This window comes from Ruditapes philippinarum, unplaced genomic scaffold, assembly GCF_026571515.1.
Source record: "Ruditapes philippinarum isolate M1 unplaced genomic scaffold, ASM2657151v2 ctg1363_1_1_1_1, whole genome shotgun sequence".
NCBI classification, from domain to species: Eukaryota; Metazoa; Mollusca; class Bivalvia; order Venerida; family Veneridae; genus Ruditapes; species Ruditapes philippinarum.
In genome coordinates this window covers 432,627-448,781 of record NW_026855186.1, presented here as the reverse complement: position 1 = coordinate 448,781, position 16,155 = coordinate 432,627, and the positions used below count along the sequence as shown (strand labels likewise).

At 31.8% G+C, this 16,155-nt stretch overlaps 1 protein-coding gene across 4 annotated transcripts in view; it reads right to left on the bottom strand.

Annotated features, from left to right (window-relative positions):
* Positions 1–278: 278 nt before the first annotated feature.
* Positions 279–16,155, bottom strand: part of LOC132742383 (prickle planar cell polarity protein 3-B-like) — a 60,168-nt gene continuing 44,291 nt past the window's right edge. For all 4 annotated transcript variants that reach the window (XM_060730771.1, XM_060730772.1, XM_060730773.1 and 1 more), the window contains 3 exons: positions 3,761–4,012; positions 3,223–3,426; positions 279–2,200 (listed from right to left, as the gene is read on the bottom strand). In XM_060730771.1, coding sequence (XP_060586754.1) covers positions 770–2,200; positions 3,223–3,426; positions 3,761–4,012 — 1,887 coding nt within the window. In that variant the 3' untranslated portion in view covers positions 279–769. The remainder of the gene's footprint in view (positions 2,201–3,222; positions 3,427–3,760; positions 4,013–16,155) is intronic.

Genomic DNA, 16,155 nt, shown 5'->3' with positions numbered 1-16,155 from the left:
GATCCATAAATCAACTGCATGGTGCATTTTCACATTCTTTTAATTCACAGCATCAAATCTCAATTGTCATATTTTTATTTCTTCACAATAAAATCTATAGAATCTGCAGAATGAAAAATGACTTTTTTAATCAGACCACGCTGTAAGTTTAACCAAAAAAAAATCCAGTTTCTTTTTTAACATTTTTAATATCTATTTAGTTGTCACTTTCAATGTGCAGTGAACTTTGATTGAAAAGGAAGTGTATTTGATATCGTTTACATATCCCTCTCACCTAAATTAACATTCAGTTCATGAAATTGGTATCATATACTTTGTTACTATATACCGCACCTGATTTGCTATGAACTGCTACATGTAACATACACCATGCCATTCAAAGCATTATCTTCATTTATACAAAGGCACAAAACAATAAAAACCTTTCATTAAAAAAAAATCATTTCCATTAGATTCAAATAAAACATGGGTATGTTGTACAACAATTTGTCTTTAAGATCTATTAAAAAGTATACTTATGTATTTAGCAGTATATTAATAGTGTATGTTATATTTTTTCACACTACTATAGAGTTATGCTTGTGTCAATTTACAAACTACATAAAATTCAGTGTCAATAATAAATATACAAGTTTTTAATCATAAACAAAATATCACAATTACCTGTCCTTTATATATACATTAGTCAGAAGGTACATAAATTAAATTACTTAAATATATAACAATTTATAAAAACGCACAAAGTAGTAAAAACAAGCACAGGTTTTAACTATGAAATTACACAATTTTTATCTTTTTTGCCTTTATGCCTACGCACTGGTCGTCCCAATGTTGAACACTTATTTCCAGCAAAGCCAAAGCTATCGACGTAAGTTATTCTAGTGGCACCTTTATTTGGACTGTCATAGTAATAATCAAAGTCGTCCTCGGAGTCACTTGAGCTAGAACACGTGCTACACGTACTACAAGAGTCTTCGTAATGATCTACGCCCCTATCCATTGACATCGACAGTTCTGAATTGTGAGACATGTTAGGATTTGTATTTTTCAAAATTTTCTTTCTTTCCATTTCACCGGCGTGACTAGAATGACCGAGCATCGAGGCTCGACCTTCAAAACTACGACTTCGCGGATATCTTCCATGACGATGATGACGTGACTTTCCATTGGGAGGACGCGATATAGGGTTCATTTTTTCTTCATCAGGCAAAGGCAGTTCATTAATATCCTCAGTCGGAGTATTGGCAGATGATACGTTTCTTAATTCAGGAAAAGACCGATTAGTACAACCATTTTGTGCAGTTAAAATTTTTGGCTTTCCACCATTGTATGGTTGAATAAAGTTAGTTGGCACATCCGGATGATAGTAATTTGCTTGCGCATTTCCACTGAATTTAACTCCCAGATTTTTCTCCGATCCAGATCTACTTCTACTAATGCTTCGACTTCTTGAGCCTGAGCTGCTACTGTCTCGTTCAGAACCACTTCGCTTCAATCGTTCTTTTGATAAATCTGGCATTGATAACTGTGAAAGTCTTTTCTTTTTAGCATCATGCATAGGAAGAGCATCCACTAAACCGTCCATATTTATTTCATATCCAGACATTTCAATTCTAGCTTTAGTTGGAGGCTCGTATATGCCAGGAGCGTAAACTTCACTGTTACTACTCGTAGCGTAACCTTGATCCCGATCAGATGAAGGACAGCTCTCAGGTATGGTATATTGCTGTCGTAAAACTTCCTGTAATGCCATAACACTACTTTCTTGCATGGCATGACTTACTGGTGAACCAAGTCGAATGTTACTTATATCTTGCATGTAATCCTCGGCTCTACGCGGTGTCTGGGTATTTAACGACCCTGCTCTTGAGCAAGCAGCTGAACAGTATATAACACCATGTTTTGGCAGAAATGGTTGTCCTAGTAGGGATTTTTGACATGTATGACATTTAAAACAGTGTGGTGTGGCGTGCCAATGCTGACCTTCATGGGTCATCTGTCCTTGATCTACGCCAATGTGTTCCCCACAGGTATCACAGAACTCTGCAAACATTCGCTCAAAACACACACAACAGAATGGTCGGCCTTCTCTCATTATATATCTCTGTCCACCAAGTTGGGCATCACACTCGAAACATGAGAAATGTTTCATATGCCAGCTACGTCCTTCTGCCTCCGTACATTCGTCAGCAAAAATAATCTGAAGACATTGCAAAAAGGAAAACTTTACAATCAAATAATATACAAGTGACTGACAAACAGAACGAATATAAACTACAATGTCAAAATTTCTGCTATTCTATAGATTTTACTTTTTTAAGCTATCTAACATTTTGTAACTGTTTTCTTCCAATTGGAATTTTTCTACACAGGCCATTCTTTTTATATATATATTTTGAGACTTGACTTTATGTAGGGAAGAATTATGGCAACAGAGATTATTTAAATTTAAATATAACCAGAAGCAACTAGCTCTCACAAAAAAATGCAAAAATACTTTAAATATTGTAATTTTAGTCAGAATTATAACATAATTATGCATGTGTCCTTTCCTTTGGCAGACAATATAAATGACTTTACAAAAACATCTAAGCATAAAAAACCAGCAAAAGACATCTTGGAATCATGTTCTAATAAACAATCTTCTTGGATTTCCATAGAAATGCTAATGTTCGTCTCTCTTTGACAAAAAACATCAAGTTTTAAAATTTTCCTGTTAAACAATACTTTTATCTCCTCAAATTAATCTCTTTTTCTTCAAAATGATTACACTAAATGGATGCTAAAGAAGATCAAATGATACCAAAGAAGTTCAAGAAAGATAAAAGAAAGGTACGATCAACTTCATTGATTAGTGATGTCATTTTTTTCCATAGAATAGTTGTCCAAATAAAAGTCCCATATTTTACTGCTAGTCTCTGATCAAGATAAATAAATTGAAGGAAACAGATGAAGATGTTCAAAAGAAAGATTAAAATTTCAAATCTTGATTGATGAGCTGCATGATTCTATCACCTTTCAATTAATGAAGTCGATTTTCATACAACGTGATAAATTATGCCTGCGCTATTTTGTATGCATGTTCCTTGTTGCAATTTAATCTTCATACATTTTTTTTTTTTACATTATAATTGGCTGATTGATAAATTGATTCTCTAACTTATCAAATGATTAATTAATCATTGTTGATTAATTGATTAATTAAACTAATTGATTGATTACCTCATCACAGGCAGCACATCTTGGTTTGATAATTTCTGCATGATGTCTTCCACAATACAACTGGCCATCTCTGTAGAAATATATCAGATCCACTAACAGTTCATCACACGTCATACACACGAAACAAGACGGGTGCCAGAACCGGTCAGTCCCGCAGCGTGACGCAAACACAGCTATATCTCCACCTGATATCATCCCCTTACACTGAAATTACAATGATATCACACAATATTATTTAAAATGGAAACTCAAAGGGGAGATAAGCATAAATTATCTGCTCATAAAACTTAAAGCAGTTGTCTCCCTTATATACAATTATAGACGCAAGTCCTATCAGGTATTATACACAATAAAATAGTAAGTTCTATCCGGATGTTACCAACACCCAGCTGTTGTAAATATAAATGCTTCCATTGTTTCATCAAATTTTATTTTCTTAATCAATTTTTACATCAATTTCTAAATGCCTTTATTTCTATAAACACGTAACAGTTAAAATATCCATCTTTAATATCGGAGAGCGGACAAAATGACAAACCTTGGAGCAGACACCTCCTTGCATAGTGAGAGGCAACGGCCGTACATTTCCTCGGCCCAGAGATTCACGCTTTCTTTGCGCACTGAACATACGCAGCTCATGTTTTTCCTCCTCGCTGAGACTATTACAGTACCGAACCTCATTGTCATGTGGTGGAAGCTGTTGTAATAACTGTCGTACCCGGTACTTCTCCCCTAAACTGTTCAAATATGGCACCTTCTCCTCCGGTAAGGCACGGAAATACTGATGTACCTGTAAATAGACAAAATGTTACTTAGTACACAAGTTATACAAGTTCATCTTTATCAAAATCAGCATGTTCATTTATACATCAATTTCTTTTTATCATGAATAAGACCCCTTGTAAATCTTTCCAAATGAATTTTCACAGTGGGTTCCAAGTTAATTACTGAATTTTCTGTCTTACAAAATAATTTTCTATAGCCTCATGAATACCAGCATAATACAAAAAAACAACTTCAAAATCAACTACCAGTCCTGCTTTATAAAAACCCAAAATTTTAAAGAAGATTAGATTTCAATAACAGAATTCAAATCGCCCAATCAAATGCTGCAGATTACAACTCAATGTCTCTTTCATTTTGTAACCCAGCATTACACTTGTGATTCTCCACAACTGTGATCTTAACAGTACCCTAATCAAATCCCTTTTTTCAGCCAGTACTGGAAATAATTAATGTTTTAATTTGAGAGCTTGCCAAAGATTTCTAATTAACAAATTCAACAAGGGTACCATACACAAAATCCAATTAGTTTTTGAACTTAGATACAATCTTTGTTAAGTTATGTTTTATCAGATGAGGACCGTGTCCCGGCATGGAAGAAAGCTTTTTAACATGCCTTTAATATGTCAGTTAAGAGGTTCATTCACATTTCAGATACATTTTACATATGTAATCATACTTACAAATGCATTTTTAAATTGAACATAATTTTTGTCCTCTATGTTCATTGTAATGTTTTACAATGTTAGAGGGGAAAAAAACAACCTTTCTCTGATAACAGAAAAAGATATGCCAATTATCTCTACAAATAACAGACAGGTGTAATTTTCACTGTTATAAAGGTGGGTAACACTGTATTCTAGTAACAGCCAATTACAGTAATGGCTTCATAAATCGGCAGTGATTATAGCCCCTGCCAACAGTCTAAATTAGCCCCCTCACCCTAATAAAATGCCTACAATGTAATAAACCTACAGGCTTATAATGAAACACACAGCTTTTGTAACAAGTTTTATATCTCAAAATATGAACAAAATGTTAACAAGTTGTTTCCTTTCATATCACTGGCTTGCATTTTCTGTAGAAATTTTTGTCAGGAAATATTCCCATGGGGAACTCATTCCACAAGTCCTTGTTAATGGTATTTTCCAATTAAATCATATTCAAGTTAAGGAATGGTGTGGAGTGGTTCCTCTTGACCAATCAGAATTCTAACAGCTGTGGTATAGTTAAAACCTTGGACATTCAAAGAAAAACACATTATTAGATAAATAGAAAATCCTCTGATTCTATAATCAAATACAGTCTATAGCCAAAGGGGCATCTAGCCCAGTCAGACACCAACCCCCCTATCCCTATGGTGATTAAATCTCTGCCATATGCAAAATTACTGACTGAGCAAATAGATTTAACATCTGTCTTTCATCCCTTTTATTCTGTCTTGTGGTTCCAAGTTTAAACAATTTTCACACACTTGTTTTTGTAATTAACTAAAAGGTTCAAAACTTCAGCACAGCAGTTATCTACCTTTATGATTAAACCATAGTTTTGTTTTGTTTTTTGTTGTTGTTTCTTTTCAAATCCAATTAACTTTTATGACCAAAAACAACTTAAAATTGTTTAAAAGCTTTATAAATTTCAAAATTATGTGATAACATCCTTTGATCCTTCATCCATTAAACATTTCACTTATTCAAAACCATAATTATAACATCTCTCATTGACAAAAATTAAAAATAATTTTTTAGCATAAATATTGTATTTTTTTTTATTTTCATAAGAATGTTATGTATACCACACAACACTAATGTTTATGAAAACTGCATGATTACTTAAAAAAACAGACACCCTACTTGGCACTTTAACCATCTAATGTATTTACCACTGCTGCAAAATTTCATGAACATCAATTTTGATTTATTGCCATAATTTTCTATCAAACCCTTCCAATGAAAAATTCCTGCTGATTAATTTTGTAAAGATACTTCAATAACATATTAATGGCTGCTTATTTTTCACTTCATACAAATCACTTGATAAATATTATCTTTCAATCTTAAGAACCATATTTTATCTTTTATCAGCTATAGCTTTTTTCCTGTTTATTTCACTGATAGTAAAAAAGTGTAGCTTGTGTTATTGTGATGTTGAGGATGAAGTCCATTCATCATTTAAGTATATATATATAGATATCTGAACATACAGCTAGACAAATGGCTGCCAGTATCACAGTGTATAAGATAAATGAATCACACAAAATAATATAAATGGCTTTCCACTTCAACAGATCTCCATGCAACAGTATATATATATATCATACTGAGCAGTGGTTCAACCTTAAAATCATCATTTATTTTTTTTTAAGAACATATAAATCTGTACATCAAAATCCTTTACAGATGGATTCCACTGATAAAAAATTTCAATACAATTTATCATGTTTTCCTTCCCTACAGAAGATGACAGAAATTATGAAAAAAACATGTATTTTAGATTATCTCTCATACCAGAAAACTTCAAAAAGTGATGCTAAATAGTTTTAAAAAGTTTCAAGTTTAGAGATAAACCAGCATCACAGCCGCATCGTAAATCTTCATTACTGCTCACTATTTCATTCCCTTCTTACAGGATAGAAATTTTACCAAACTTTTTTTCTTAAAAAAAAAATCAATTTCAAAATTGGAATGGAATATTTACATCTTGATACTTAAATTATGTAAGAAAACATTTTTTCAGTATAAAACTTAGTGTCTTTGAAAGTTGACAGAGAGGTAGAAGATTCAACAAAATATGTTTATATAACAATTGTCTATATAAATAAACTTATCCAAATAACTTTTATTACAGAAACTCTACTGAGGTCCAAGAGCCAAAAAACATAAAATTCTTAGTTTCTTACAAAAATTTACTGGGGGGAAAAATATGCAAAAGATGATTAAAGAACTTTACTCAGAATTAAATTGGCAATTGTTTTTTTTTCCTTTTATGTGCTATTCTTGACCCAATTTGTGCTAATGCTTTATTTTTTTGTCACTATGCTCAATTTCAATGATAATGAAACAATTAGATTGACCAAGTTGAAATTTTGCATACACAATATGGTCTATTGGTCTACATCAGATGGCATATATACAGACTGCGAAAAAAATTATTTCCAGTCCCATCATGTCAAAAAAACTTAAGAGGTGTCCCTTTTACATAATTAAATATCATCAAATTACTAACACTTCCACAATAAAGTATTTTAAATTTCAATAGAGAAAAAAACATATTAACAATGAAATTTTAATAATATGAAAAACTTTAGAAAGATTTTATCAAAACTCATTTGTCAATATGAGGCACATTTTTCAAAGCGTAATTAAAACCAGCTTGGAAGGAAACTCTTAATTTGTGGAGAGGTTTTTTTTGTTTTTCAATATTTTTGATGTAACAGCTGTCCTCTCCTAATCAGCAGGTAAAACATTCTGGTTTTTAGATAACAACTTAAACATGTACAATTTATATGAAAGGGTTCAGGAAGGAAGGACTTTTTATAAACTAGATATAAAACAAAAAATAATGATATACTGGCGTTGAGCATGCTGCTGATTTTGGCAAAATAACACAAGCCTGGGGTGGAAAGTTTTTGGGGTCCATAAACACCATTTAAAGCAAGAAACATCAACATTGTCTTTCAAGTAAAAAATTTTTAAGTCCAGAATCATTACAAAATTGAAATGATTTTAGGCAGGAGTAGAAAGATATAATCAATATAAAGGGGAAGATAATAAAAGCAATAACAAACAATAAATATGGGGGGAAAAGTGAAAGTCCAATTGGGGACTTGGTAGTAAGCATAAGATAATCGCCATAAATCTAAAGCTTATAGGGGGAAAGAACAGATGTAGATAGACAGAAGGATGGATAGACAATGTGAAGCATACAAACTGCAGTAAAAGATGAGTTAATATCTGTTTGTCTGACATTTATGTGCAAATCCTTCAATTCCCACCACTGTTACCTAGCAACACAATAAAATATTCTTTTTTTTTTCCTCAAGAGCCCCCACCACTCATCCCTCAGGTAGATTCCAACATATACACTTCATTTGGATTACCTCTGATATAATCAGCAAACTAAACTATTTCAATAACAAATTTGAACAAAAAAAAACTTCCTCTTTGCCAAAGTTAAAAAAAAATCATGTGAAGATAAATTTGTCTACAAACTTCAATTTCCTCATGTTTTTCATTAATTAAATGTAATATCAACCTTATTATGATGAATGAGTTACAAAATCTAAAACAAAATATTGTTAAAACCAGACACAAGAAATTTGACAGGTGGACAGACAGAATGAAAAATTACCTGACCACAGATACTGATGTAAACTATCATCATGAAAATATTATAAATTAAATTGAAACTGACAAGAAAAAAATCCAAAGCATTCCAATTATTTGTCTGCTAGCTTATTGCTGGTACAACAGATGGTTCCATAACTTTTTTAACAGTATATTTTTATACTTAGGCCAGCAATTAACAGAAAGTTGTTACATTAAAAAAAATATCTTCTATATCTTTTAAAATTGTTGATTTCCAAAGTTTACTAAAAAAAATTCTATAATACAGCACATAAAACTCAAATGTTTGCTAAATTCCAATCTACTAAAAGAAAACTGTTTCTTTATTAATTTAATTCATGCAATAAAATATGGTTTTCAAACAAATCATTTTATTCACTACTGTTAAGAAAGCTTTTAAAAGAACCATAAACTATGTTGTTAATAGTTATGGCCTTAAGATATAATTCTTTATCAAATAATTGGTGCAAGCACTTAACAATTAGTTTTGTTAATTTCTTAAAACCAATCAAAAATCAATTAAAATCAAAGCACTGCAAGCACTGAGGTATACATTGCTTGACATCAAGACCATGTGATTTTAATCTACTGAACTCAATAGAAGTCATCTTCTGGTTACAGTCAATTTCGAACACAAATCTAGGCTTATTTCTTCTAAAGTTATTAATATGACAAGAAAGAGGTGTTGTTCCTACAGACTTGTGCTGTGTTTTTCCAGGCAAGACTACATGGTTTGCGAAACTGAAGAGCAATACAGAAATCAGTTTGCAAAGACCGGTTTTTTATCTGCAGTATACAATGTTGAAATAGTAAAATAGAGTCTTCAGTGCTTTTATCTATTACTATAAAAACAAGACAACATGCGGGTTTGTAGTCTACAAAAATGTGGTATTGAATCATTCAGCAAGACTTAAAAAAGTTAGGTGAACATTTTTGTTTACATGCAAAACGCATTCACTGGAAAAAATGCACTCCATAGTGCAATTATTGATTCAAAATAAAAGCATTTGTACTTGAACAAAATTTAGGCATCAAAGCCCTAAGCTCCAGCCTTGTACATTCTTAAATTTTTACTACAAGTACTTATTACGAAAATTAATGACTCCCCCCCAACCCTCCCACAAGGCAAATTTTTATCCCAGGGCTAAAATTAAAACAATCTTGGTAGAGGTCGACTACACAATGTTTCATGCCAAATATCTTACCTCTAGTCTTTGTCAATTCAGAGGAGAATACTGTTTTAAGTTTTTTTTTCTATACATGTATATACATTTAAGGAAATCCTAAGACACCATGGTGCCTGGTAAACCTTGTACCTTCAGACAAGATTTTTTTATAAGTTTTTTACTTTATACATACCATATAATGAAAACCTAAAAAGACTCCTTGGCAGAGCCATTTTGACACTAGGGCTATAATTTGAAACAATAGTGATAGAGGTTTACTACACAGGTAAAGGTTTCATGCCAAATATCAAACATCTAGCCTTTGTCAATCCAGAGGAGAATATTTTTTTATGTTTTTTTTTTCTATACATGTTTTATACATTTAAGGAAAACCTATGAACACCCTGGTGCTATTTCACTAGCGGCAACATTTGAACAACTTTGGTAAAGGACGTACTGATGATATTATTTACCAAGTATCTAAGCTCTAAGCCTTAAACCTTCTGATAAAAAGATTTAAAAAAAAGTTTTTTGCTATAAAAAATATAAGGAAAACCTTAATTATGACCCCAGGGGTGAGGCTTATTTTGACCCTTGGGGCTGTAAAACGTGAATAATCTTGGTAGAGGTTAACTACCAAATGTTTCATGACAAATATCTAACCTCTAGTCTTTGTCAATTCAGAGGAGAAGATTTTAAGTTTTTAACTACATACATATCAGGAAAATCTATGAACCCTAGTGAGGGCTAATTTTGTACCCTAGGCTATAATGTGAAAATCTTGTGAATGTCTACCAGACAATGCCTTTTGCAAAATATCTATGCTCTAGGCCTCATTTAAGTCTTTGAAACAACTTTGGAAGCCTTTACTCATGGAACAACCCTGTCAAGTTTGGTTGAAATTGGACAAGATGTTTTCAAAAGATGTTAACTATATAATGTATAAAACACACACACATGCATGCATACACACACAAAAGAGGGGAATCGCTATATGCCAACACAGCATCTACATGCATCAGACGAGCAGTCCAACACATTTTTCAAAAAATAAAATAACAACATTACATTGTTGATGTGTTGAAAGTCTTGTGAAATTTAATAAAAGCTTTATAATATCTAGAATAAACTTTCATTTTTTTCATTCCAAACTGTAAACAAACAATATGAGGTATGGTACATGTTATGGTCAACCAAGTGGATCTCATTGGAGCTAGGTGGAGAGGAGTGTGGGAATCCAAAGATTAGTAAATCATGTTTGCTTACTGAGTGCATCAGAAAGTATTTAAGCACTAAGTTGAAATTTATATGGCATTATGCACTTTATGTGTGTTAATATGCTATATATCAAAATTAAATACTCAGTATCTTTTTTTTATGTAAACTATAAACTTAAAGAATAATAAATTTCTTTTATATAATCTATGAATTCAGTTTTATTAGTATCTTTTTTAGGTTTGACTTTTATCACAGTCTGTGCTTTTTGTGATACCATACTATTGTTTCCGGCACCTTTACTCCAAGTAAGCAAATGAAGTAATTGAAGACCAGGACCTTGAGTGTAGTAACTTCCTTTTCTGAGTGGGGTATCTGAACATCACTGTCTGTCCTGTCCACCATGTCTCGATATCGGATTTGTCTTGGTACAGACCACCCTGTCTCATGGTCTACAAGGTCCTGCATGTATGGCCAGCTGGGACTGTTTAATGTCACCGAGGAGAACTCCATATAGTTTTTTGACAATCAATAAATATTTTACAATCCAATAGGAAAAAAAAAGATTCATGTAGTATCTTTTTTAGCTAAATCCTTTCAAGCTATCATCATCGTGTACAATAAAACTTACTGGTAAGGAGTTAATTAAGGGCTTCCCCCCTAATACAAAAAGGTCAAATTAAGAAGTAGTACTGTTACAATGCCTTATCAAAAATAAAGTCACATATATAGACAATAACTTAATATCTAACAATATTGATTTAATACAAATAAATCATTAATATATGCAGTCCAGCCAATAATGAGCTGAAAATATTTATCAAATTCAAAGAGTGAGAAAATGAAATGCAGCCTGACTAAAACTCAAACCAGGGACACTCAGAATACCATACCTCAGCACTACCAAAAAACCCAGAACCCTTGGAATACCATACAGCAGCTCTACAGCTTAAATATTTTCAGTCTCATAGTTCTATGCATTGACATAATCCACAGCATATTGAAAATTTTCCTTTTTCATTGGCACACTTAAGTAACAAAGTGAACTGACTTATGATTCAGTAATGTACCATCATAAACATATATTGGACCCTAAAAGTAACAGGGTGAAAATATCACAGGGTGAGAAAAATGTGCAGTTTGACCGGAATCAAACCTGAATCAGAATATTATACATGTATGTGGGCTGTACTGACTCACTCAGCTGAGCTATCTAGCTGGCAATGTCAATAATCTATTACACATGGGCATAGAAGTCAAAGAAACATTCTTTGATAATGACCCATTATTTAAAGTAAATCATATCAGAAACATCCCTTGAAAATGATATCATTTCATTTTTGACCCACAGTTATTACCACTACCTCCTAATGGGCCTAATTAAACTGAGCCTGCAGAATTTTATAATTTTGCTGTCTGTCAGACATGGCAATTTCTTATGGGTTTCATCTTTATCTCTATTTGAAGGGATGTAACTCATGTTTACTAAATAGTTTGTTCTTATCTGTCTATCTTAGCCAATACAGACTATTCTAGCTGTATATAAACATAAAAAATCTTTTATATTAACAAACAGAACATAATAAGATGAAAAATTTACCAGTTGGAGAAATTCATCAAATGGATGGAGGTCCATGAATGATGAATATGGATAGAAATATATATTTTTTTTGACTGGCTTTATTTACCTTCTAGTTATTGTGGCAAGGAATTTTATAATTATTCAGTTAAGATTTCATCATAAAAAGATCTTCAGGACTCTAAATAAATTCATATTTGTGGAATCAGGGGAAATTCAATTACTATTTGTGCTAAATCTGATCATAAACATCAATCTAAATATTTAGAATGTACCTGTGTTGAGTGTCATATTTCACTCTTCACTTTGGTTATCCCAGGTCAACCCTTTTTTTACTAATGGCTTTAATTTAACTGCCCATGCAATCATAAGCTCATATATGGCTAATAATTTTACCTTTAAATATCAAAAGTCTAAGGAGTTATGGAAAAAAATGTTAAGGGTGGCTCAGCCTGACTGAGTGATTTGATTGTAAATAACATATTTCAAAATATATTTCTGGACTCAACATGCTTTCAAAACTCTGTAAGAAAACTGTCAAATGATGAATATTCATCTGGATTTGTTACCCAAAATCTGTGTGATTATAGCACTTAATTTTTTCTAGGATTGCAATAGCTTTCTTTTTTGTCAAATAATTTTTTCCCTCAGTTTATGTTCTGCATTTGCCCATGTAAATTGATAACTTTAGGTCCAGAATATTTACTTGTATCTTTTCATCTTTCTCAGCATTTCCACTTGCAGTCAACACTGGTAAAGTAAATTTCCATTGGCGCTTCCATTTGATAAAGTTATGTGATATGTTACCATTTTCAACATCTAAATGTCCAGGGGGTCTAAACGTATCTGCCATGATTGTCAGTTCGAATAATACCGATTACGAAGGCTAAATTCGAATAATATTGAGTACAAATCCTTAGTTCGAATAATATTGAGTACGAATCTTCCCCTTCCGAAAATGGCTTTTGGACGATATATTTCACTAAAGTGGCAGAAATACTTCACAATGCAGGTGTGAAACAAATAATTGCATACTCCTCCGATGCCACCACGTTGATAGGGTTCTATTATATGCAATTATATGACAATACGTGTTCAGAACGTAAACTTTAATCCATTCATACAGACGCTTACAATGTTACATAACACTAAATAAGACATATATATCTGTATATGCTCGTTTTCTAAAACAGTTTGAAATAGAAAAAGTATGCAAGTCTATATTTAAAAGTAAATAAGGTTTACTTGTTTGATTTAATATTAATTTTGGATGTTGGACATATTTTTATACAGAGTCTGTCGTACATGTAATTCATTCATTCTTGCACGCGCATGCGTGGATACGAAGTTTGAAGCGTAGGTTTACACAATGCTTTTATGAATGAAATAGAAATTTCATATTTTTTGCTTTCATGTTTAGAAAATGTTTATTTAAACTGAAAGTGCATAGTTTTGAACTTTCAAAGCTTATTGACCACTATGCAAACAGTATATTAATAAAAAGTGATCTTAATGTGACAATCCTGCAAAATGAGGATCTACTTTTATCGAGGTTTCATCCAAAGGTGGATGTTGTTCAGCAAAACAGGTTAGGTGTACTAAATCTGAAATACAGCTATAACTCTGTATACATTGCAAGCAATGTATACAAAAATCAAGACTTATTACGCATATTGCTTTCATTAATGTAAATAAATCATTTTTGTGAAGAAGTATTCAATTGATACCAAAACTAAAACGTAATGACTCCGGAGTAAATTACAAAGCGCAAACTTCTAAGACGTATTATTTTCACAATGAAGAGTAAGTGGCGGAACAAAAGCGCACGAGGGTAGGTCTGTACGATGACAAGGCTCGCTGTGACACCAAATAATACCCGTCTATAAAATATGTAATTATATAAACGTCTATCAATTACTGTAATCAACATGTCAAAATCTGAAATCGTGTAAACTTAAATACATGTTTTCTCAATACCTAAATGTTTGCTAAATATCTCAATTTAAGACTGGAGATCTCCGATAAAATAGAAATCATTATGAACTTTGTATTTTACCAATGTTAATAATCATAGGGTAGAGAGAAAACGATCAATGAAATAGACAACTATAAAAAAAATTTCTCCCGTTTCTTGTACAAAGCTTGGAAGTTTAAAATGACATATTTTACTACAGTAATAATATGATGACGATAATAGATTTGTAAAACTTTTACTAAACCAGACTTTATAAAATGAATCAATTTATTTAAGATAAAGCATTAGAAATTTGTTTCTAAAATGCATTTTTCTGTACACATGCAACTCAATTTTACTGTTTGATGTTGAAAGGCCCTTTAAATTAACAATGGACAGTTCTAAAACCAGGTACATAAATTTAAATAATTCATGTCATACAAAAATGTGAAATATCATTTAATCATAACATTAACACCAGTGATGTATTATAAAACAGACAGACAGACAAATTGTGTGAAAGCAGCTGACCACAGGACCATGTGACTGTTTAACTGGTGTGAGGATTAGTGTCAACCTTGATCAAATTAATTACTGGATCTCACACCTTTCCTACCCCCACCTGGTCACTTCTATAATTACAATGTATTTCAATGGTCCCCTTTCTTTAAACCAGAATTTCAATCCTTGTTAGTCTCAGTTTACAGTACAAGTTCTAATTTACCAATTATTGATAAAAATAAGGAAGAGTTTAAATACTTTAAATATAAACACTTTTTATAGCCTTATTCTACTTCATATTAATTCTGTACATGTAAGATCTGCTTACTTTGCATTTTTCATTATGTATTGTAATCATTATTTTTGTGGACTGTAAGGAGCTATGCTCATGTCCAAAAAAGAAAAAGAAAATAATTAAATATTCTGTTCTGTTGATAAATACAGTAAAACATAATTAACATGATATATATTTTAGAAAGACAGAATGAAATACCTTTGGATATAAATCCTCCATTGCAGAGTTCTCCGACATTTTCAAGATTTTATCCATAATTTTCAGAATTTCTCTTTTTCAGAACATCACTACTTTTTCCAACTGACTGTGTTGGTGACATATGCATAACTAAAGATGTATCTAACCAATTAAGGGAGCACATGTCAATGTGTATAATAGGGGATTAGAGAGGTAATAAAAATGTCCACACCCTGTAATTAATGTCATAAGGACCACCTACCCCTACCCCTATGGTCATGTGACCATGTGACCATAAAAGTCAATACAACACATATATTGTTATTTGAAATATGTCAAAACTATTGTACCCTGTAACTAGCAGAAGCAAACGTATCAAATTAAGAAATGCTTATTCAGCTTTTTTGAATAATAAATCAATTTAAATAATGAAAAATTACCTGTAAATTTCCTGTACTCATTGATTTAGTCATTTTCAAATCTGATTTCTTTAAATTAACCTGCATTTTGTTTAATATAAACACCTTTTCCCTCCTTTTAACACGTTTTTGCATTGCGTCTGCTTTTAAATAACACGACATGGATAAAAATTCAGACTGATGTACCTTCAACATATGAATTAATTTTTCACCAAGATAGTATTTTAATACCTTTCATTTATGATACAATGCACATAATTAAATGGCAATAAAATTTTAAATTATGCAAAAATCGTTGTGGCCTTTTCCTGTCAAAGTCACATTTTTTACTGAAAGTTCATAATAAATTTCACCCATTCACCTTTCCATGAAAAACTGTTGTATTATTTCGAAGTACATAAAGGGGAATAATCTCAAATAAATTGTTTGAGTTATGGTACATGATAAACATGTTACAAATGTCTGAAAACTGAGCAAAATAATTAATGCAACAGCTCT